This window comes from Scophthalmus maximus, chromosome 18, assembly GCF_022379125.1.
Source record: "Scophthalmus maximus strain ysfricsl-2021 chromosome 18, ASM2237912v1, whole genome shotgun sequence".
In the NCBI taxonomy this organism is placed as follows: domain Eukaryota; kingdom Metazoa; phylum Chordata; class Actinopteri; order Pleuronectiformes; family Scophthalmidae; genus Scophthalmus; species Scophthalmus maximus.
Window position 1 is genome coordinate 202,184 of NC_061532.1, and position 23,897 is coordinate 226,080.

Below are 23,897 nucleotides of genomic sequence, written 5' to 3' on the forward strand. Positions count from 1 at the left end.
TCAGTGACCTTCAGTGACCTTCAGTGACCTGCGATGTGGGAAGGGTCTCTGACCATGGTGAGGAGGGTGTTTCCCTCCTAGCAGAGGCACTGGGTTGCCACGGTGAGCCAGAAACTAATCCAACAACCCCACAATCCCAAAGACTTCTTTAGAGAGTTGCCTCTCTTATAACAACAGTTACCTTAGTTTGTGTCTGGTTATAGGGTCAGATGTGTCAGTGTGCAGACCTGCCATCCTTGGGAAAACATTTTGAGTACCACTGTGATGGCCACAGCCATGGCCACACAGCCATCTTTAGAAACGGTAACCTCTTGCACCCACACTTTATTTTCTTTTGTTTAGGCAGTTATTATGTCTCAACTTCTTGGACACATTTTACATACATGCTTTTTAAAAAAAAGTAAATTTAAGTACAAATGATTTACAGGACACATGGGTTTTGTTTCACATACACAAACTTCATTCAATTAGTTGGACTTTCACTTACTTTTGTACAGTCTGTTTCTTTCTAATAGTGATGTTACCCGTGACATCGAAGCTCCGAGGCGCATGTTAAAAAAATGAACCTTTTTCAGCGAAGCTTTGTATCGGAGCTTAATTCGTTCTATCAAAATCACGTGACCAGTGATGTTCGAAGCTTCGTTTCACACACACCCACGTGACTGCTTCGAAATGTGAATCTGCAAACATTGCTGCTGTCAACACAGCACTCATGAAGGAATGGGGAATCAAATCCAAGATTAGATGTCTTGTCACGGATGCAGCTGCAAATATGATTGCACGTGCCAACATTTTACAAGTGAGTCATACTATTTTGCATTTGCATTAGGAAATGCGCCTCGTCACATCAAAAAATTACGTGTCAAGACGGCACTTTTTTGACGTGTTAAGACGTCATATTTGTACGTGTTGATGCGTCATTAATGACACGTGATCTGGTTATTGGCCAACAAGAGACTTAGGATAACGGAAGTCATAAGCATTTATGAAGTCGGCGGTCCAAAAATGATGCACGAGTCATGTGGTGAATAAATTACTGACGTTGTGCAAACATCACTGGCACGTAAAGTCGACACACCCCCACACATGACGCTGCTATGGAAAGCCATTAGCGCAAATATCGTGTGGGAGAATACGCGTAGTCACGTAAAAAACGGACGTGTCAAGACGTAAAAACGTTTTTACGTGTTGACGCGTCATTAACGACACGTGATGTGGTTATTAGCCACTGAGAGACTTAGGATAACGGAAGTCATACGTATTTATGAAGTATGATGTAAGAGTCACGTGATGAATAAATTACTGACGTTGCGCCCCACACACCCCCGACACATGACGCTGCTCATTACCCGACACGTAGAGTAGTGACGTATGTGAAACGTGAGCCAGGGGGCGTGTCCTTTGGATGGAACTAGTTCACGTTTGCAGCGGGGGTGCAGGGAACCAGGCTTTCAGTTGACTCCGAGGCAAACGAGAGGTTGAGATGGCACTCCGGAATTTTCTGACGGACTGCAACCAAACTTTTCAATATTGTGTGCGGTTAGCCACATCGGACGATGATGAAACGAGACGAGCGTCTTTGGCAAGGTAAGATATATGTCACTTTTCTATTTAAAAGCCATGTCGGCTGAGCTCCTGCAGAGTTAGATAGTTACTAGCTCATGAAAAACCCTTGGCTTGATAATTACATGTGTGTGACTTAACCCCCCGTGCTGACTACAGTGTCTACCCTGTTGAGCCAAGTCTTTATGTCTTTATTTTCATGTTGTATTCAGCTGGGTGCCCCCCCCCCCCCCCACAGTTTTTTGATGCTGTCCCTGTGTTTCAGATTTGTAAAGCCAGTTTTTCTGACCATAACAATAACAACCATATTTTTATATACTAGAATGCGTACAATGCAATCAAGTCTCCGATGGGCAAGAGGAAGGCTGGTAGAGACGGGCCTGGCTGGACAGCTGCTGGATGTCATCGAGGAATTTCTTCAGGACACAGGGGAAGATCGACAAATCCCTGGTAAGTTCATAGAATTTATTTATAGATAAATGTGATCATGCAGAATCTATGCATAGTTTTTAATGGCATACATTGATGCAGAGATGGACACAAAACATATAAATCTAATTTTAAAATCTGATATTTAAGATTCTTTAATTCTCAGAATTCAAATCTGACCAACACTTGTCCAATTTCCCTGCTTCCAACACATCAACAACACAACTAACTGTTCACCTGCTGCCTCCTGTGGCAGGGGTCAGTGTAACAAAAAAGTTCCTGTTATTCAGGTCAGTTGTTGGTGGTTTTCATTTTGTGTCTGCTTGGTATACTACAATAATAACGTGTTATTTAAACTAATTTATTTGTTTTTAATCACTGCAGTGTCTCAAGGATATAGTGCTCCTCGAATAAGGGGACGGGTCGGGCAGCCACGTTGTCTGATCACAGAAGAGCAACTGCAGTTCCTACTCTCATTTAATTTCACAGTGCAGCAGATTGCAGACATACTGGGTGTCTCAAGACGCACTGTAACACAACGCCTCAGGTAATTATTGGCACATACAATAACAAATTAATATATGCTGTTCAGTTTGGTTCATGGCTGGAGGGATAATTCAAGAGAAGGGACAAGGGGGCGCACCTCCAGGAAATAGGTGCAAGACAAATAAAGTACAAAGTAAAAGAATAGCATCATTGACAGTGTCATGCTCCAAAAATGTATTACAGGCAGCATTTGATCTAAACATTGACCTGGATGTAGCAGAAACCGCCTGTGGGTCTATGTGTTAAATTGCAGTAGTAGAATGGTCAGATTGAATTTAAGTTATCTAGTTGTGAATATTTGCACAGAAGCATTTGTTTATTTCAACATGAGTGTCATTTATTTTTTCCTTTTTTAAATACAGACAACATAATATCACTATCCGTGGTCGCTACTCCAACATGACCAATGCCGAGTTGGATGAGCGAGTCATTGACCTGGTACACGGAAATGACGAGCTTGGCCCAGATGCTGTGCGTGCACGTCTTTTTGGCGAAGGCATCGTTGTACAGAGAAGACGTGTTCGCCAGAGTCTCCTCAGGACCAACCCAGCGGGGGCTGCTCTCAGAGCCATGTCTCATAGACTGCACAGGCGCACATACAGAGTAGCTGGGCCTAATTCGTTGTGGCATCTTGATGGAAATCACAAACTCATCAGGTCAGTAACTATACCCTAAGTGTAATCTGCAAATTAGTTTGCCCCCTTCCAAATATATATTTGTTGTTGCAGTTATTTTCCTTCATATTTCACACGCTTAACCAGCAGTTAATGTTAAAGAGAACCCTAACACAACTGTGGGTCATATTACTGTGATTGTTTTCATCAAATTTACAATGTCTTTCTTTGACATTAAATTTCTTTTAGGTTTGCAATAAAAAGAGATAACTGCTACAACAGCAAACCAGGGATGGAGAGATGTCAAGCTCACAGTGCAACAAGTTGTAAAATGTTAATCTAGCATGATTCTTAACATCAACATTTACTTTTTACTGGAAGGTGGAGAAACGTTATCCATGGAGGAATTGACGGATTCAGCCGGATGATTGTGTTCCTCCAAGCTTCCAACAACAATAGAAGCAGCACTGTGATGGAGCAGTTTGTTCAGGCGGTGGACCAATTTGGTGTCCCCTCTAGAGTACGCTGTGACCATGGTGGGGAAAACAATGCTGTTTGCCTCTTCATGGACGTTTTTCGAGGGACAGCTCGGGGAAGTGCTTTGAGAGGAAGGAGCACTCATAACCAAAGAATTGAGAGACTGTGGAGAGATGTTTGGAATGGCCTCTCCAATGTGTACCATTCACTCTTCACACTTCTGGAGCAAGATGGTATCTTGGACATTAATAGTGAAACTCACCTTTGGGCTCTTCAATATGTGTACATGCCGAGAATCGACCGAGACCTGCAGCATTTTGTGAACCAGTGGAACCACCATGGACTCAGGACAACGAGATACATGTCACCGTACCGAATGTTTGTGCGTGGATGCCTCCGTCTACAGTCACAAAATTTGACTGGTGTTCAAGGGCTTTTCGGGGCAGATGAGGGGCCAGCAGAGGAGCAGCCAGCAGAGCAAGCGGCGAGACCACCTGTACCCACTTTGAACTGGCCAGAGAGGGTTGCTGTCCCTGCCAATACGTTTGCTGTTGAGCCTGGTCGCCTCCAAGAACTGCAACATCGAGTCGACCCTCTGGCTGGCTCCAGAGACGGGATGGGGGTTGATCTTCTGGAGGAAGTTCTGAGCTTTCTGTTGTCTTGAGGTATAATTAAACTCAGTCTATTTTGATTAACAATATCATTGGACAGCAGCCGTACCGGACTGTCTCTACCTCCATCATTGAGTCCATCCTCACCGCCTCCATCACCATCTTGTATCATCCGCAGGGCCCAAAAGGTGATCAGCTGCAACCTGCGGTCCCTCCAGGACACTGTCAGTGAGGACCCCCACTGACAGGCACTCTAACCCTCCTTCCCCCAACACCACCCAGTCATCTGCCCATTATGCTGCCAGATTTTTGCAAACTCTGACATTGAACTTTTCATTGTATTAGTGTATATATAGTTGCATATGTATAGCCTTTTTTCATTTATGGTAATTTTTTATTTATGTTCTTGTGTGCAGTACTTTTGTTAATGGTTTATTTTTTGTAATTATTGTTTGACCTGAACACCAAGGCAAATTCCTTGTATTTGAAAATGTTATTGGCAATAAAGCCCTTTCCTTTCTGATTCCGACATGTAAGACTGGTTTGATGGTGAACTCTACAAAATCTCCATTTATCCATTTCCCCTAGAAATACCAAGTTTGGAAGATGTATGAGTCATATTAGTAATTTGTGAGAAAAATATCTGTAACTTTATTTATTTACTCACACATGGACAGGTCGCCAGCCTATAACAGTGCCACATACATAACAGGGCAAGAATTTAAAAGAAAAGAAAAAACAACGTTGCACCTTATTAATCACATATATTGGAAATCAACAACAACATTTTTTCTGTCAATCCCATTTTTTTTATAAAAAACTGAAAAAGATTTGGAACTGAAACAACAAAAACTGAGAGCACGGCTGAAATTTTTTTCACTGAATGCCAAATTGAATTGCGCCCCCAATCCCCATATCCATAGCACTTTCAAATTTGGGGAATGTTGGCTGTACAGGCAGGCGCAGTACTGGTCCACATGTATTTGCCATAGGGAACATGGCCGGTCCATCTTCCGGATGGAGAAATTCCAGCTCCGGCTGTGTGGGAAATCCCATTGCTGGGATTTTGTCTAGTCCAGTGGAAAAAATAAGGACATCTCCCAGGCTCAGCGGGGATGCGCCATTTGCAAACCACAAAAAGAAAATCTGTAAATTTGTGGCATAAATAATACTGACAACATACTAAAGTAAAGAAATTAAATAAGAGTATTATGCTTATAATTATTTTTGATGCTGAAGGTGCATGAACAATAAACAAACAGTGACTCTATATATATATGTATATATATATATATATATTAATATATACAATGTAAACAAACAGAGACATAAAGTGCGAGATGAGGAATGTGCAAAAAAGATGAATAAAATGTGTTAAAAGTTATACAAATGTTACAAATTCAGCTTTATTGTAATGAGAATATTCAAGGGGGGGGGGGGGGGGGGCAATAGTCAGTGACAGTGGGGAGTGGGGTGGTGGTCCCAGGACCTGTTAAGGATCCCAACTGCAGATGGGAAGAAACTTCATGTGGCGGGAGGTTTTGGTCCTGATGGACCGCAGCCTAAGCCTTGGGGGGATCCCGTGCTGATGGTCTGGGATTCAGAGACGTGTTTCCCCAGCTTCATCCTCTAGATGCTGGAGGAGAAGGTGGAGGGCCATGTTTACTGCATCGTCTACAGACCTGTTGGCTCTGTAAGCGAACTGCAGTGGGTCCAGGGGTGGGTTGGTTATGGCTTTGAGGTGGGACAGCACGAGGTGCTCAAACGAGTTCATGACCACAGAGGTCATGGCGACGGGTCTTTAGTCATTCAGTCCTGTGGTCCTTGGCTTAATGGGGACGGGGATGATGGTGGAGACTTTGAAGCACATGACATTCTTCAGTGAGGTGTTGAAGATGTCTGTTAACACTGGAGACAGCCGGTCAGCGCACTGCTTCAGGGTGGATGGATAGACAGAGTCTGGTCCAGCTGCTTTGCAGGGGTTCTGTCTTTTGAATAGCTTGTGGATGTCCCTCTCCTGCAGGCAGAGAGTCGTCACTGTGGTAGAGGAGGGGGGACCCAGAGGTGTGAAGTGGAGAGGCCCCGGTTCCTGCTGAGCTGGGGGTGTTGTTGAGATGGGAAAGGGTGTCGCGGGGGATGGTGTCAGGGCTGTCCCTTTGTCTCTCAAAGCAACAGTAGAACTCGTTCAGTTAATTTGCAAGCCGCAGGTCGTTGACGGAGTGGGAGGTTTTAGGTTTGTAGTTTGTAATCTGCTCCTTCCAGAAAGAACCAGAGTCGTTAGCTGAGAACTGGTGTTGGAATTTTTCAGAGTACTGTTGTTATGGTTATGGTATTGGTCGAAACAACTACAACATATATTAGAGAGCTACCTCTAAACAGTGCCCAGTGCCACTGTTTGTGACTGTATAAATGCTGAATTATTATTTACTTCAACAGTATGCTATTTGGAATGTCTGACCCCCAATTAAGGCTGTCACCCCAAAAAGGTTAAAAATACAGGGCAAGGGGTGTCAAAACATTTAAATATACTTATTACTTATATCAATGATATATCTTTGGCTGAAAGCCTGGAAGAATCTTGTAAAATGGCTTCATTAAATCCCTAATGTGGACCATACCATTTCTTAACTTTGATGTTTCCTCTGCCCGTCACTCATGATGGTGTGTGTCACACAAGAGAATGTTACAAGTTAATGTAAGATGTTGATGTAAGCTAATACACTTTTCTTTCAGTAAACAGTAAAGCTTAACCTCTATACAAGTATAAATCATTTTTCATTAGGCACTTTCTTACCCTCCACCTGCAGGAGCCAGTCTCTCCAATAGGCGATGGTTTTTAGCTCCGCTCTTTTCCTGTTGGATCCAGCCAGTGAGAAGCTGCGTGTTACAAACAGTGTAACCAGATCTGAGGCACACAGCACTTTCTGGTCTGCCAGGAAGACTGGTGCCAGGACATCACAGTGCTCCTCCATTGCAGCCAGAGCACCGAAGACGCTGAGGCCCTCTCTGAACCTGTAAAAGTAAACAGTAAGAATAAACAACACATCTACATGTTTCTGTCCCCTTGGACTAAACATTGAAACAACCTGCTAATCTATTTTTTCAAAATTTGAGGGGTAATTTCACCAATTTTATCATCTCAGTTTAATGTTGGTAATTCAATGATTAAAGTTACCAAGCAATATATACAAGATAGAAATCAGCATGCAAGAGAATAATTAATTATGAAATCACCCAAACCACAATAGTATTTGATCCGTTTTCAGTGCATTTGCCCTGTTTCACTTATGCAGAAGTCCTGTTTTACTGAGCCCATAGGTAACTAGTATCTCAATGTAGTAAACACCTAGCCCTCATTCTATTCTCTGGCAGTGCAATGGTTAAATAATGAGGACTATATTATGGATGAACAATCTTAAGCGGACTATTCAGTTTTTATAATTTAAATATTTTTTCTTTCTTTTCAGATGAAACTTGCACAAAAGTGTACTATCTGTGTACATTCAGCATATTCCTAGGCTGTTATGCCTTAGGGGGCCATAGTCAAACTAACCATTTGGCCTATGCCATGTACACTTACTGCTGAAGGGGAGCATGGACTCGACCCTCAGTGTAGAACCCCAGGACAGCGGTCACCAGTTCATCCCTCTCCTCTAGAGTTTTGAGGAAGCGCAGAGAACCCATCAGGGACAGTTCCTCTGATGCGTCACTGACTGCCTCTCTTGCCTCTTCAAGAGTTGTTGCTGTGGCAATCTAAGCCATAAAATAAGGGGACAAACAATTGATTAGATTGTACAGAAATCATAATTCAAAGTTTCAAATATTTAAATAGCAAAACACAAACACAAAAAACATTACACTGAATACTATATATTTCCTTAAATGTTCTACTTTTGAGTTAGTCTACTGCAATGATACCCTATGAATGACCCATTTAAATACAACATTATTAAAACGTTGGAGTAGAATATTCCAGATGCATTACAGATAAATGAGAGTAGTACAGAATATACAGAAGTGTTAAGCCCTTTAGAATCATACATGTGCATTTGCATTAAGTTAATACAGTAAACACATCTTTAAGTCCTAAAATTTTATAGTGAGCATATTTAAAAAAAATTATTACTTCTATGGATTTTTATGTATGGACTTAATTTACTTGCCTTTCTGAGCTTTTCTTTAAGAGCGTGGTCCATCACCTCCTCTATGTTTCCCGGAAGAGATGATGAACCACAAACCTGTCGGTAAAGGCGCTCTGAAAAGAAATTTGGAGACACTCCTCCCTGCACAAGGCAAACGATCAACATTTGGCCGACCTTCCGGTATATCACATTGTGCAAAGCTGAAGGGGGAAAAAAAACAGTATTTCATAGTTGAGTAACAACACTGAATTCCTGAACCAATTTGATTCAATATTGGTATATTTTAGTTATAATGCCAATTTAGCTTCTATATGAAAGTGATTCTTTGAGAACTCATGTTGTAAATTATACGAGCAGGACTTTAAAGGATCATAAAAATGTCAATCATCACAATAAGTACTGACCACAAGGTAATTACATTTTATTAAATCAATCTTTATAATTTCATTAATACTATGTAAAGATCAATGTCAACAAGAATAAAATTTTTAAATACCAATTCAATATTGCATTAACTAACATTATGGTTCAAGATTTTCCAAAAATATGTTATATTTTAGCATATAATACAGGTGTTTTGTACATATGCCAACAATATGGAAAAAACATTTCTATGCATTGCATAACACTTACCAACACTATCTAGGGCCAAGGTGCGTTTTTCCAGGGGCCCTTCAAAAATGCTATGTGTTTGGAGCTGCCTGGTGAGAAGGCGGCAGAACTCCCTTGTTGGACCACCTTCATCCACAGCCCCCTCTCCAATACCATCATCGTCTACAAACACGACATCTAATTTTGACTCTGGGTCAAAATTAGATCTGCTGAAGGCTCGGGCCGCGCAATCAAACTCCTCCCCACGCAGAGCATTAATTTGATTAGCTCTGTTGGGGAGGAGTTTGAGTGTCTCCCTAAGACCTCGGAGAATGGTGACAACATCCCTGAAAATTATATTAAGAACAGAGACAATCTTGTTAGGCACATCTTAAAGGGAGTTATAAGCAATATCTGGTATCACATTGTTGTACTAATAGTTGATATTGAAGATAAGCCAATCTATTATCTATATTACTCATAATAGCCATAACGTCCCTCCTATGTCTTTCTTCTCCACATTTTTTACATTACACTGATATTTATTACTCACAGACTACAAGCAGGTGATGGACTGAGAGGAGGTGATGGACTGGGAGGAGGTGAAGGACTGGGAGGAGGTGAAGGACTGGGAGGAGGTGATGGACTGGGAGGAGGTGAAGGACGTGGAGGAGGTGAAGGACGTGGAGGAGGTGATGGACTGGGAGGAGGTGAAGGACTGGGAGGAGGTGATGGGCGATGAGGAGGTGAAAAACTTGGGGGAGAGAGACTGGAAGGAGGAGCCAGCAATTCCTGAAATGATCAGATAATCACTATTCTTGACTCCCTTGTAAACAACAAGGTCTATCACACTAAAACATATTCTTGGGATGACAAATCACAGAATTTTAACACCCACATGGTAGCAATACATAAAATGGGGACAGTTACAGTTAAAAAGTATAATTCAAATTACGTAAGATTCTGTATACTGATAGGGGCATAGCCTTACCCTGACTTGGCTGCTTGACAGCCAAAGCACATACAATGTGCAGGGCCCATCGATACCCTGATCGACGATGGCTCCTGCACAGTTGCTGTAGATGGCAGTAGGGGACATTGCGCGCTGCAGAGTGAAGACCTCAGATGCCATCTCGTCAGTCCCAACAAAAGCAACAAGATGCTGCAGGAAAATAGCTGATTATTTTTCCTTCCTCTAAATAAGACTAGGTACACATTACAAAGTTGTAAATACTTAACTGTCCCACACTTGTTTTGAATGTGTTGCAGGCCTGAATAGCAACTAAGAAATCTCAGGGTTTATTTTGAATTTGCATTTTAACACCCTCCCAACCAATTTTTAAATTACCTGGAATGGCTGGGATAAATAAAATCTCCTATTGGAAATTCTTCCATCTGGAAATTTGCAGTGGAGTTCGACGCCATCTACTGGTTCCTTGACACTGTTGATAAGGTCCACTCAATCTTCTATGGCCTTAACATTAAAATTGAACACAGTGTAATTAATGACTTTAAACACCACATGTTTGTATCTTACAATATACAGTACGTACCTTTCTCCGACGCTGCTCTTGAGTTATCATTTCCCTCCGTCTCCTCTCCTATTGTAATAGGAACATTTTAAAGTATTGTATTAGCTAAGTTTGTAATTTCTATAAATCATGGCTGAACAATTAATTGATATGTAACTCAAATTAAAATATACTTTAATATAATTTTCGCATTGTGGGAGACAAATATTGTTGAGGGGAAACTTTGTATGAGAAATACCATTTAAATATTGCCAAGTTACAGAGATGTGCTTGCCTGAACATTATATTCATATACGAAAATATACGAAATATACGAATTTCTAACAGTTGCCTGCAAATTCTTTATTTTAATCCTTATGTGTTTCAATTGAATAGAATAGAAAATGTAATAGTTATGTCAAAATTATAATTGTAATATCAGTGAAAAATAATATTAATTTGATTTTTCTCCAAAATTGTTGAGGCGTACTAAAAATGTAAATGTTTATTATAGTTTCTGTTATTTAATGTTCTTACCCTCTCTTGATCAATGGACAAAGATTGATTGAATTCCTCGTCCTGCTCTTGCCTCAGTGCTCTCCATGCCGGCAAATTCTGCAAAGTGAAAGGGAGCATTTCAAAAATATATACTTTAACCATAGCAAATTTTAATGAACGATAAGAATAACATTAGCTTGCGTTAATATAGTATGGTGTGCTATTTGACTGGAACAACTGGTTGACAACAACTTAATGTTTCCATTATACGAAAATATTGGACTACTTGCAGTCAATTGAGTATTGACCAAGCCCATTAAATAAAGTACAGTAGCTCTAAACATGGCCTCTGATGTAACATTTTTGTGTATATTTATGAGTATGATGACAATTGAGTAAAACAAAAGTATTAACTGCATCTTCTGAATCTCCCTGGGGATCTTCTTCATGAATTTCCTGTAAAATGCAGAAGACAAGAATTAGCTCTAAATATCATTACATTGTGTTGATTGTGTCTAGACACCATGTACACTAATCCTGGCTTTGAGGCATCTGAGATGGATCATTATATGGTCAAATTAATCTCTATTTTAGATTGTCCAATGGATGACTTGTGCACTTGAACAAATACAAAAAGGACCATCCAGACATGTCATGACCATACATGTCATTTGAATGCCTACATTTCATATTACATCTAAATATGGAAAATGAATCACGGATATGCAATTGTTTATTCATATACTTACATTTGGTCTAATTTAGATGGCGGATCTACCAACTTCAGGGCAGGCTTTGATAGCAGATGGGGAGATAGAGGTTAAATTGAGGGGGATAATTCGCCTCCGCCTGTCCACCTTGCAGAGATGGAAGGGAGTGTCTCGGACTTCCGGGAACTCTCTTTTTAATATATCAGTGAACTCTGCTTCTGACGCTGACAGGGCCACCACAATTATTCTTATTTCGGATCCGGCTGCATAGAAAGACAGAAAACAATCAAACGTTTGGGCAATAAAATTCAATACATACAGACACACACACACAACACCCTTTTTTGGTTTAAAAACTTTCTAGAGAACAAACATGATCTAAGTATATGACAATCTTCTCCGAAAATAAATTTGTATGCAGCATCAGCAACAAAATTAAAATATCTGTGAAGCCATACAATACAACTGTGTCATTAAAACCTAAAGTTATATAAAGTCATTCACATTATCAATCCCACATATGACTATTGAAGTCTTGGGTTGTGGTATAAATGTCTTAAATAACTTACGTCTTGCCATGTAAATTGTGTCCCGTGGATTTTGAATAAACCCAAATCTAATTTTGACATGGCGAACTGTCCTTGCAGGACTTGCAGGGGCTTCTTCACTGCGAAACATCCTCAGCCTGAAATATAGAAAAATGTTTAAGAAAGAAGACCAGCTGGGATCTCCAGCTGGTCACCCTAAAATGCACCAGAATGCAGGAAATCACATCTACGATATTCAAAATGTAGAAATTTTGAAATATGTTTTTTCTTATTTTTATGCAACAAATGCCTAAGCCAATAAGTCATCTTTTCCTTGAAGAGAGCCAACAAAAATGACCAACGCCGAGCGCGCCAAAATGCCATGTACCAAACTGTCGACCAGGCCTGAAAAAAATATAGGGAACGTTACCTATATTAATATAATTTTACTATATAATTTATGATTTTTTCACACCAGAACTTATAGACAGGAGAGCCAGCCAGCCGAAACTATGCCATCCTTACATTACATATCCCTTAAAAAAAATACAACTATAAATCATAGTTTACCTGTCAATAAGTCCTGGTGGACGAGCTTCCCCAATCCTGTTCTGGACAAGGGAGTTAAAACGATTGGCCAAATTATTGAGGCGTTGTTGGCACTCCATGTATTAAGCTGTTTATATACCGTGTATGGTTTTAACTAGCTTGTGTGGCTGATAACGAAGTGATGGATACCGCTATTTTTAGATGCCCGCGAACTTTAATTGATGCCTTCATGGGTTATCGGAATGATGGAAAATACGATTTGCCGACTTGGAAATTGAAAATTAACGCTCCCTTTATCTTTTTTATCAGTGCAACAGTTGTTTGTGTACACAATTTAAATCTGTAATTGATGAATACCAAAAGAGAATGAGTATGGTAATTGGAAAAAACAGTGGGATTTTGAACGCGTCGCCCACCCAAAAAATATCTACCCAATCTCTTCAAACCTCTGTCTAAAGCCACGCCCCCAGAACACGCGAAGTCCGGGGTTCGATTCCGACCCTGGGCATTTCCCGCGTGCCCTCCCAACTCTCTTTCCCCCTTTCCTGTAATTTCAAAAATATATCTGAAAAAAAAAATAAAGCATCAACAACGTTAGCAATACTACACAGCCATAGTTAGTTTGTACAGGCAGGTGTGTTTTTTGTCCAGTCCAACTTGTTGTCTATCTGGATGTCCAGATACTCGGAGTCATCTACAGCGTCAACATCTGTACCCTTGATGCAGACTGGGTGGAGACGGGTCCCTTTCTTCCTGAACTCCACCACCAACTCCTTGGTCTTCGTGACATTGAGTTGCAGGTAGTTTCATCCTCACCACTCCACAAAATCAGAGCTGCAGAAACTTCCTAGATTTCTACTGATATGGTGGTCAGTGGGTTCTCTGTGTAGTTGTCTACCTGACATGTACAGTGTACTTTGTAAACAATAAAGCTCTTCCCAATAAAAATATCGAATCTGTCCTTTACAGACCAGAATCCCAGGATTGAGCTTGGAGCTGTCAAATCAGCTGACAGCAGATGCTCCTCACCTTATTTTGTGGCAACATGGAGGTCACAGTTATGATACCCATTTGCTGTGTCTGGAAGATACAAGATCGCTACCCAGATCCACAAGGACAACATAAAGATTTCATACCAAGTATAGTGTAGTGAGTATAGTTTTTTGCGCAATACTAAAGTTTATATCTTTTTATGTTCGGCATAACCTGTTCAGAATTGTTTGAATAAAACTCTTCAAAATGTTCTCAAACGTTTATCTCTTTACAAGCTGCAGCTGCAGTCAGGATGTGCATGTTACAGTCTTCTCATCTTTAGGCAGTTCATGTCCTTTAGAAAGAATATCACAAATCAACATTACTGTGTTGTCGCATGTGTTGAATTTCTTTATTCATTCATTTTCTTCTTTTCTTCAGCGGGGAGCAGCATGATCCAGAGCAGGACCTGAATCACAGTCACCATATTGTGAAGTCCGACCGACCAGCCCTGAACCGGTGACCAGCAGCAGTGCAGCAGTCCTTTCCATGACCATTCAGCTTTGCCACCCGCAGGAAAAGAAGCTCAGCACCCCCCATCACAGAAAGCCCATTCCCCTCCATCTAATTGACTCTCTGCCTCTTTCAATTCATTGATTATCCTCCAGCTTCCGCCTTGTTTTAGCTCAATTTAATGATTAGGATTTATACAATAAAGATATTTCTTATACAACATCAACTGTGGACTTTTGTCCATCTCTCCACACTGGTTGGTCAATTCTGAACTTTGTATATAAGTGCTTATGAAAAGATTTGCCTACTCAACCAAGTTTAAAGATAAACAATGTAGTATATGCAATGAAAGTACAGCATCAGTATTTACGTGTGTGTGTGTGTGTGTGTGTGTGTGTGTGTGTGTGTGTATACACCTTGCTAATAAAAGGTTGGACCCCCCTTTGCCTTCAGAACTGCCTTAATTCTTCGTGGCATACTTTCAACAAGGCATTATCGTCCACACAACTGCCGCTCACTGGATATTTTCGGACCATTCTCTGTAAACCCTACAGATGGTTGTGTGTGAAAATCCCAGTAGATCAACAGTTTCTGAAATACTCAGACCAGCCCGTACAACAGGTGTACCTTACAAAGTGGCCGGTGAGTGTATATATATATATATATATAGCATGAGAGGTGCTGTCCATAATACTAAGGAGGTTTCCTCAGCATTCTTTTTCTCTGACACCTCCTCCAAAGACTCCAGATCCATTCCCATGACAGAACCAGCTTCTATTAGCATGAGCGGCCTTCACCTTGCTGCCCCAGCACACAACAGCGTTGAAGATGAAGCTGGCCACCACCGAGTGATCAAACATTTGTAGCATGGCTCTGCACTCTTTGAAAGTCTGAGTCTCCTGAGAATACAGGCAGGTGTGTTTTTTGTCCAGTCCAACTTGTTGTCTATGTGGATGTCCAGATACTCGGAGTCATCGACAGTGTCAACAGCTGTACCCTTGATGCAGACTGGGTGGAGACGGGTCCCTTTCTTCCTGAACTCCACCACCAACTCCTTGGTCTTTGTGACATTGAGTTCCAGGTAGTTTCATCCTCACCACTCCACAAAACTGTCCACCTTACCCCTGTACTCCAATTCCTGTCCCATGCTGACACAGTCCACAATAGCAGAACCATCTGAAAACGTCTGCAGGTGGCAGGACTGTGAGGCTCAGAGAGTGTACAGGAAGGGAGATAGGGCCGTCCCCCGAGGTGTCCCTGAACGGCTTACTAATGTGTCTTTTCAAGTTTAAGGGAGTATGTCATTTTTCAGCTTTGATGGAGTTCTTTAGCTCATATCAGGCCTAATTATACAATTCATATTTTGACAATATGTGCCTCAAATAAGGTTGAATAGTTGGTGTTACACCGGGCAACTTTTGGAGCAATATTAGATGGCAATGTAACTGCCAAAAGAAGATAGTGTGAAACACTTAACAGATGTAAAGGTATGAAAATGTAATCACTATTGTAGTCACAACTAAAAATGAAAACCTCCTTTGCCACTTCTTGCAGGTCTTGAAGTGTTTGACTAACTTTCCAAAAGGCAAACTTCTACGCAATCCAGCGAGGAAACAAGGCAGATGTAAAATAAAAGAAATAGACAATTTATTCTCCATAATATAACAGTTACAAAATGAAACAAACCATTTCTGTCTTGATCAACTTGTTCATGAAATAAAACATGTCCATTTGGCAAAACTACAATCAGCTGCGCTTTACAAAAGCCAGATTCATTTGTGGCAGTAGGACAAATTAACCATCTCGAACTGCTAGATCAAGTCAAATGATGTCTTATGACATCAATATAATATGTAACTGAATTTTACAGATGAAAATTAAAGACTGAATCACTCAACTACTAAATTACCCAAATAAGGCAGAACATTTAAATTCATTTCTCTATGGCTATAACAATGATTATCGTGACCAAAACTTTCAGGGTAATCAGTATTATCACGATATTGTTAAAATATGATGAAAATGTTTTCAAAAAGTACTGAATAAACTGAAATCATTTCACCAAGTTTTATACTTAAATAATGTATTTATTATATTATTATATAATATATATCCTTCATAAAGAAATAAGATGCTGCTGGAGTGTCTGTCACTGTAGATGAGCCCGAGGAACCAGGAGGATTTCTTGGTTGGCCTGCTGCGGCCAACTCTGTAAAAAATAGAATAGAATATAAGTGTTATTCTTTATTATTATTCTCATCAGTACTGTTATTGTTGAGAGACAACTTTATGTCCTCCATGTTGACTTCTCCATATTTAGGATGATTGCCATCTGTACCCTACACATCTGTACCCTACAAATAATGAATCTGTTATGGATTGAGGTTGAGAATATTTTAGACAACATTTCTCCATAAAAGCTTAAATGTTGAGTAGAATACTTCTGACTGTCACAATTTATTTAGTATGAAACAGCTGTATGAGAACCGGGAAACAGGGACCATAGAAAGAGCACTTTGAGATTGCTTTTAGCAATGAAAAGTGCTCTATAAATAAAATATATTATTAGTGTTATTATTATAGAATATTGGACAACATTCTTCTGATTTTTTCTTTAAAAAATCATTAGAATTTAAAAATACTCTTGTCATGTCATGTGTACCATGCCTTGACAGTTTCCAAGAAACGAACATGTGGATGTGCAGTGACACCTAGAGGAAGGACTAGTAACAGCAACAGAAAAAAAACACCCCTACAGAAAAAAAACACCCCTACTAGAAAAGAATAGAACGGTCCATTGAAAAATGCGCACTTTTTGCCGTGTTAAGACGTCATTTTTTAACGTCTCGACACGCATTTTCTAAGACGATATTTGCGCTTATGGCTTTCCATAGTGGGGCGCAACGTCAGTAATTTATTCATCACGTGACTCTTGCATCATTTTTGGACCGCCGACTTCATAAATACGTATGACTTCCGTTATCCTAAGTCTCTCAGTGGCTAATAACCACATCACGTGTCGTTAATGACGTGTCAACACGTAAAAATATAACGTCTTAAGATGGCAAAAAATGCAGTCTTGACATGTTTTTACGTCTTGACACGTCAGTTTTTGACGTGACTACGCGTATTCTCCAACACGATATTTGCGCTTATGGCTTTCCATACCCCACACACCCCCGACACATGACGCTGCTCATTACCCGACACGTAGAGTAGTGACGTATGTGAAACGTGGGCCAGGGGGCGTATCCTTTGGATGGAACTACTTCACGCATGCTGTCCCTGTGTTTCAGATTTGTTAAGCCAGTTTTTCTGACCATAACAATAACAACCATATTTTTGTATACTAGAATGCGTACAATGCAATCAAGTCTCCGATGGGCAAGAGGAAGCCTGGTAGAGACGGGCTTGGCTGACCAGCTGCTGGATGTCATCGAGGAATTTTTTCAGGACACCGGAGAAGATCGACAAATCCCTGGTAAGTTCATAGAATTTTATTTATAGATAAATGTGATCATGCAGAATCTATGCATAGTTTTTAATGGCATACATTGATGCAGAGATGGACACAAAACATATAAATCTAATTTTAAAATCTGATATTTAATATTCTTTAATTCTCAGAATTCGAATCTGACCAACACTTGTCCAATTTCCCTGCTTCCAACACATCAACAACACAACTAACTGTTCACCTGCTGCTTCCTGTGGCAGGGGTCACTGTTACAAAAAAGTTCATGTTATTCAGGTCAGTTGTTGGTGGTTTTCATTTTGTGTCTGCTTGGTATACTACAATAACAACGTGTTATTTAAACTATTTTATTTGTTTTTCATCACTGCAGTGTCTCAAGGATATCGTGCTCCTCGAATAAGGCGACGGGTCGGGCAGCCACGTTGTCTGATCACAGAAGAGCAACTGCAGTTTCTACTCTCATTTAATTTCACAGTGCAGCAGATTGCAGACATACTGGGTGTCTCAAGACGCACTGTAACACAACGGCTCAGGTAATTATTGGCACATACAATAACAAATTAATATATGCTGTTCAGTTTGGTACATGGCTGGAGGGATAATTCAAGAGAAGGGACAAGGGGGCGCACCTCCAGGAAATAGGTGCAAGACAAATAAAGTACAAAGTAAAAGAAGAGAATCATTGACAGTGTCATGCTCTGCAGCATTTGATCTAAACATTGACCTGGATGTAGCAGAAACCACCTGTGGGTTTATGTGTTAAATTGCAGTAGTAGAATGGTCAGATTGAATTTAAGTTATCTAGTTGTGAATATTTGCACAGAAGCATTTGTTTATTTCAACATGAGTGTCATTTATTTTTTCCTTTTTTAAATACAGACAACATAACATCACCATCCGTGGTCGCTACTCCAACATGACCGATGCCGAGTTGGATGAGCGAGTCATTGACCTGGTACACGGAAATGATGAGCTTGGCCCAGATGCTGTGCGTGCACGTCTTTTTGGCGAAGGCATTGTTGTCCAGAGAAGACGTGTTCGCCAGAGTCTCCTCAGGACCAACCCAGCGGGGGCTGCTCTCAGAGCCATGTCTCATAGACTGCAGAGGCGCACATACAGAGTAGCTGGGCCTAATTTGTTGTGGCATCTTGATGGAAATCACAAACTCATCAGGTCAGTAACTATACCCTAAGTGTAATCTGCAAATTAGTTTGCCCCCTTCCAAATATATATTTGTTGTTGCAGTTATTTTCCTGCATATTTCACACCCTTAACCAGCAGTTAATGTTAAAGAGAACCCTAACACAACTGTGGGTCATATTACTGTGATTGTTTTCATCAAATTTACAATGTCTTTCTTTGACATTAAATTTCTTTTAGGTTTGCTATAAAAAGAGATAACTGCTATAACAGCAAACCAGTGATGGAGAGATGTCATGCTCACAGTGCAACAAGTTGTAAAATGTTAATCTAGCTTGATTCTTAACATCAACATTTACTTTTTACTGGAAGGTGGAGAATCGTTATCCATGGAGGAATTGACGGATTCAGCCGGATGATTGTGCTCCTCCAAGCTGCCAACAACAATAGAAGCAGCACTGTGATGGAGCAGTTTGTTCAGACGGTGGACCAATTTGGTGTCCCCTCTAGAGTACGCTGTGTCCATGGTGGGGAAAACAATGCTGTTTGCCTCTTCATGGACGTTTTTTGAGGGACAGCTCGGGGAAGTGCTTGCCTCTTCATGGACGTTTTTTGAGGGACAGCTCGGGGAAGTGCTTTGAGAGGAAGGAGCACTCACAACCAAAGAATTGAGAGACTGTGGAGGGATGTTTGGAATGGCCTCTCCAATGTGTACTATTCACTCTTCACACTTCTGGAGCAAGATGGGATCTTGGACATAAATAGTGAAACTCACCTCCGGGCTCTTCACTATGTGTACATGCCGAGAATCGACCGAGACCTGGAGCATTTTGTGAACCAGTGGAACCACCATGGACTCAGGACAACGAGATACATGTCACCGTACCGAATGTTTGTGCGTGGATGCCTCCGTCTACAGTCACAAAATTTGACTGGTGTTCAAGGGCTTTTCGGGGCAGATGAGGGGCCAGCAGAGGAGCAGCCAGCAGAGCAAGCGGCGAGACCACCTGTACCCACTTTGAACTGGCCAGAGAGGGTTGCTGTCCCTGCCAATACGTTTGCTGTTGAGCCTGGTCGCCTCCAAGAACTGCAACATCGAGTCGACCCTCTGGCTGGCTCCAGAGACGGGATGGGGGTTGATCTTCTGGAGGAAGTTCTGAGCTTTCTGTTGTCTTGAGGTATAATTAAACTCAGTCTATTTTGATTAACAATATCATTGGACAGCAGCCGTACCGGACTGTCTCTACCTCCATCATTGAGTCCATCCTCACCGCCTCCATCACCATCTTGTATCATCCGCAGGGCCCAAAAGGTGATCAGCTGCAACCTGCGGTCCCTCCAGGACACTGTCAGTGAGAACCCCCACTGACAGGCACTCTAACCCTCCTTCCCCCAACACCACCCAGTCATCTGCCCATTATGCTGCCAGATTTTTGCAAACTCTGACATTGAACTTTTCATTGTAATAGTGTATATATAGTTGCAAATGTATAGTCTTTTTTCATTTATGGTAATTTTTTATTTATGTTCTTGTGTGCAGTACTTTTGTTAATGGTTTATTTTTGTAATTATTGTTTGACCTGAACACCAAAGCAAATTCCTTGTATTTGAAAATGTTATTGGCAATAAAACCCTTTCCTTTCTGATTGTGTAAGACTGACATGTAAGACTGGTTTGATGGTGAGCTCTACAAAATCTCAATTTATCCATTTCCCCTAGAAATACCAAGTTTGGAAGATGTATGAGTCATATTAGTAATTTGTGAGAAAAATATCTGTAACTTTATTTATTTACTCACACATGGACAGGTCGCCAGCCTATAACAGTGCCACATACATAACAGGGCAAGAATTTAAAAGAAAAGAAAAAACAACGTTGCACCTTATTAATCACATATATTGGAAATCAACAACACAACATATTAATCACATATTGATAGTCTGCACATGTCAAAACAAATGTCTGAATCAAACACATCTTTAAAACGTCACAACTTATATTCACAACAAAAAAAATAATAAGAACATTGCAGTAGAACAGACCCAGGATCCGGTTTGGAGGGTCAGAAGAAACCAAAAGTCAAAAACTTGAAAGTTACACTCTACATTTTCTCTGTCAATCCAATTTTTTTATAAAAAACTGAAAAAGATTTGGAACAACTGAAACAACAAAAACTGAGAGCACGGGTGAAATTGGTTTCAATGTATGCCAAATTGAATTGCGCCCCCAATCCCCATTTCCATAGCACTTTCAAACTTGGGGAATGTTGGCTGTACAGGCAGGCGCAGTACTGGTCCACATGTATTTGCCATTGGGAACATGGCCGGTCCATCTTCCGGATGGAGAAATTCCAGCTCCGGCTGTGTGGGAAATCCCATTGCTGGGATTTTGTCTAGCCCAGTGGAAAAAATAAGGATATCTCCCAGGCTCAGCTGGGATGCGCCATCTGCAAACCACAAAAAGAAAATCTGTAAATTTGTGGCATAAATAATACTGACAACATACTAAAGTAAAAAAATTAAATAAGAGTATTATGTTTATAATTAGTTTTGATGCTGAAGGTGCATGAACAATAAACAAACAGTGACTATATATATATATATATATACAATGTAAACAAACAGAGACATAAAGTGCGAGATGAGGAATGTGCAAAAAAGATGAATAAAATGTGTTAAAAGTTAAAGAAATATTACAAATTCAGCTTTATTGAAATGAGAATATTCAAGGGGGGGGGGGGGTGCAAGAGTCAGTGACAGTGGGGAATGGGGTGGTGTTAAGGATCCCAACTGCAGATGGGAAGAAACCTCATGTGGCGGGAGGTTTTGGTCCTGATGGACCGCAGCCTCAGCCTTGGGGGGATCCCGTGCTGATGGTCTGGGATTCAGAGACGTGTTTCCCCAGCTTCATCCTCTAGATGCTGGAGGGGGAAGTGGAGGGCCATGTTTACTGCATCGTCTACAGACCTGTTGGGTCTGTAACCGAACTGCAGTGGGTCCAGGGGTGGGTTGTTTATGGCTTTGAGGTGGGACAGCACGAGGCGCTCAAACGAGTTCATGACCACAGAGGTCAAGGCGACGGGTCTGTAGTCATTCAGTCCTGTGGTCCTTGGCTTATTGGGGACGGGATGATGGTGGAGACTTTGAAGCACATGACATTCTTCAGTGAGGTGTTGAAGATGTCTGTGAACACTGGAGACAGCTGGTCAGCGCACTGCTTCAGGGTGGATGGATAGACAGAGTCTGGTCCAGCTGCTTTGCGGGGGTTCTGTCTTTTGAATAGCTTGTGGACGTCCCTCTCCTGGAGGCAGAGAGTCGTCACTGTGGTAGAGGAGGGGGGACCCAGAGGTGTGAAGTGGAGAGGCCCCGGTTCCTGCTGAGCTGGGGGTGTTGTTGAGATGGGAGAGGGTGTCACGGGAGATGGTGTCAGGGCTGTCCCTTTGTCTCCCAAAGCAACAGTAGAACTCGTTCAGTTAATTTGCAAGCCGCAGGTCGTTGACGGAGTGGGAGGGTTTAGGTTTGTAGTTTGTAATCTGTCTGAGCTCCTTCCAGACAGAACCAGAGTCGTTAGCTGAGAACTGGTGTTGGAATTTCTCAGAGTACTGTTGTTATGGTTATGGTATTGGTCGAAACAACTCCAACATATATTAGAGAGCTACCTCTAAACAGTGCCCAGTGACACTGTTTGTGACTGTATAAATGCTGAATTATTATTTACTTCAACAGTATGCTATTTGGAATGTCTGACCCCCAATTAAGGCTGTCACCCCAAAAAGGTTAAAAATACAGGGCAAGGGGTGTCAAAACATTTAAATATACTTATTACTTATATCAATGTAAAATGGCTTCATTAAATCCCTAATGTGGACCATACCATTTCTTAACTGTGATGTTTCCTCTGCCCGTCACTCATGATGGTGTGTGTCACACAAGATAATGTTACAAGTTAATGTAAGATGTTGATGTTAGCTAATACACTTTTCTTTCAGTAAACAGTAAAGCTTAACCTCTATACAAGTATAAATCATTTTTCATGAGGCACTTTCTTACCCTCCACCTGCAGGAGCCAGTCTCTCCAATAGGCAATGGTTTTTAGCTCCGCTCTTTTCCTGTTGGATCCAGCCAGTGAGAAGCTGCGTGTTACAAAAAGTGCAACCACATCTGAGGCACACAGCGTTTTCTGGTCTGCCAGGAAGACTGGTGCCAGGACATCACAGTGCTCCTCGATTGCAGCCAGAGCAACGAAGACGCTGAGGCCCTCTCTGAACCTGTAAAAGTAAACAGTAAGAATAAACAACACATCTACATGTTTCTGTCCCCTTGGACTACACATTGAAACAACCTGCTAATCTTTTTTTTCAAAATTTGAGGCGTAATTTCACCAATTTTATCATCTCAGTCTAATGTTGGTAATTCAATGATTAAAGTTACCAAGCAATATATACAAGATAGAAATCAGCATGCAAGAGAATAATTAATTATGAAATCACCCAAACCACAATAGTATTTGATCCGTTTTCAGTGCGTTTGCCCTGTTTCACTTATGCAGAAGTCGTGTTTTACTGAGCCCATATGTAACTAGTATCTCAATGTAGTAAACACCTAGCCCTCATTCTATTCTCTGGCAGTGCAATGGTTAAATAATGAGGACTATATTATGGATGAACAATCTTAAGCGGACAATTCAGTTTTTATAATTTAAATATTTTTTCTTTCTTTTCAGATGAAACTTGCACAAAAGTGTACTATCTGTGTACATTCAGCATATTCCTAGGGTGTTATGCCTAAGGGGGCCATAGTCAAACTTACCATTTGGCCTATGCCATGTACACTTACTGCTGAAGGGGAGTATGGACTCGACCCTCAGTGTAGAACCCCAGGACAGCGGTCACCTGTTCATCCCTCTCCTCTAGTTTTTTGAGGAAGCAAAGAGAACCCATCAGGGACAGTTCCTCTGATGCATCATTGACTGCCTCTCTTGCCTCTTTAAGAGTTGTTGCTGTGGCAATCTAAGCCATAAAATAAGGGGA

General features: G+C 41.0%; 3 protein-coding genes across 5 annotated transcripts; 1 reads left to right on the forward strand and 2 right to left on the reverse strand.

Moving 5' to 3' along the window:
* The first annotated feature begins 1,288 nt into the window (after positions 1-1,288).
* Positions 1,289-20,482, forward strand: LOC118283695. Of its 3 annotated transcripts, XR_007030120.1 has the most exons (6): positions 1,289-1,587; positions 17,607-17,734; positions 17,881-18,004; positions 18,099-18,261; positions 18,608-18,901; positions 19,241-20,482. XR_007030120.1 is itself a non-coding variant. In XM_047328895.1 (5 exons), the coding sequence occupies exons 1-5, from the start codon at positions 1,484-1,486 to the stop codon at positions 19,437-19,439; spliced, it is 888 nt and encodes a 295-aa protein (XP_047184851.1). In that variant the 5' UTR covers positions 1,289-1,483; the 3' UTR covers positions 19,440-20,482. The 3 variants fall into 3 exon arrangements, 1 of the variants encoding a protein (XP_047184851.1); XM_047328895.1 differs by lacking the exon at positions 17,881-18,004; XR_007030119.1 differs by lacking the exons at positions 17,607-17,734; positions 17,881-18,004; positions 18,099-18,261; positions 18,608-18,901; positions 19,241-20,482 and adding an exon at positions 1,886-1,999.
* LOC118283700 (G2/M phase-specific E3 ubiquitin-protein ligase-like) lies at positions 4,909-7,988 on the reverse strand. The gene is made up of 3 exons (XM_035606001.2): positions 7,821-7,988; positions 7,035-7,252; positions 4,909-5,364 (listed from the first exon to the last, which is right to left on the reverse strand). The coding sequence occupies exons 1-3, from the start codon at positions 7,922-7,924 to the stop codon at positions 5,117-5,119; spliced, it is 570 nt and encodes a 189-aa protein (XP_035461894.1). The 5' UTR covers positions 7,925-7,988; the 3' UTR covers positions 4,909-5,116.
* A 185-nt stretch (positions 20,483-20,667) lies between the features above and the next one.
* LOC118283704 (G2/M phase-specific E3 ubiquitin-protein ligase-like) lies at positions 20,668-23,852 on the reverse strand. The gene is made up of 2 exons (XM_047328708.1): positions 22,918-23,852; positions 20,668-21,314 (listed from the first exon to the last, which is right to left on the reverse strand). The coding sequence occupies exons 1-2, from the start codon at positions 23,198-23,200 to the stop codon at positions 21,067-21,069; spliced, it is 531 nt and encodes a 176-aa protein (XP_047184664.1). The 5' UTR covers positions 23,201-23,852; the 3' UTR covers positions 20,668-21,066.
* Between the last annotated feature and the right edge of the window lie 45 nt (positions 23,853-23,897).

Bases quoted from the DNA above. Each gene is read 5' to 3' on its own strand.
- LOC118283695 (XM_047328895.1), top strand. From the start codon at position 1,484: ATGGCACTCCGGAATTTTCTGACGGACTGCAACCAAACTTTTCAATAT. The intron at 1,588-17,606 runs GTAAGATATATG...TTTGTATACTAG, and splicing joins AGACGAGCGTCTTTGGCAAG to AATGCGTACAATGCAATCAA. The intron at 18,262-18,607 runs GTAATTATTGGC...TTTTAAATACAG, and splicing joins ACTGTAACACAACGGCTCAG to ACAACATAACATCACCATCC.
- LOC118283700 (XM_035606001.2), bottom strand. From the start codon at position 7,924: ATGGGTTCTCTGCGCTTCCTCAAAACTCTAGAGGAGAGGGATGAACTG. The intron at 7,253-7,820 runs GTAAGTGTACAT...TTACTTTTACAG, and splicing joins GTCCATGCTCCCCTTCAGCA to GTTCAGAGAGGGCCTCAGCG. The intron at 5,365-7,034 runs GTAAGAAAGTGC...TGTGGTTTGCAA, and splicing joins CTGGCTCCTGCAGGTGGAGG to ATGGCGCATCCCCGCTGAGC.
- LOC118283704 (XM_047328708.1), bottom strand. From the start codon at position 23,200: ATGTGTAGTCCAAGGGGACAGAAACATGTAGATGTGTTGTTTATTCTT. The intron at 21,315-22,917 runs GTAAGAAAGTGC...TGTGGTTTGCAG, and splicing joins CTGGCTCCTGCAGGTGGAGG to ATGGCGCATCCCAGCTGAGC.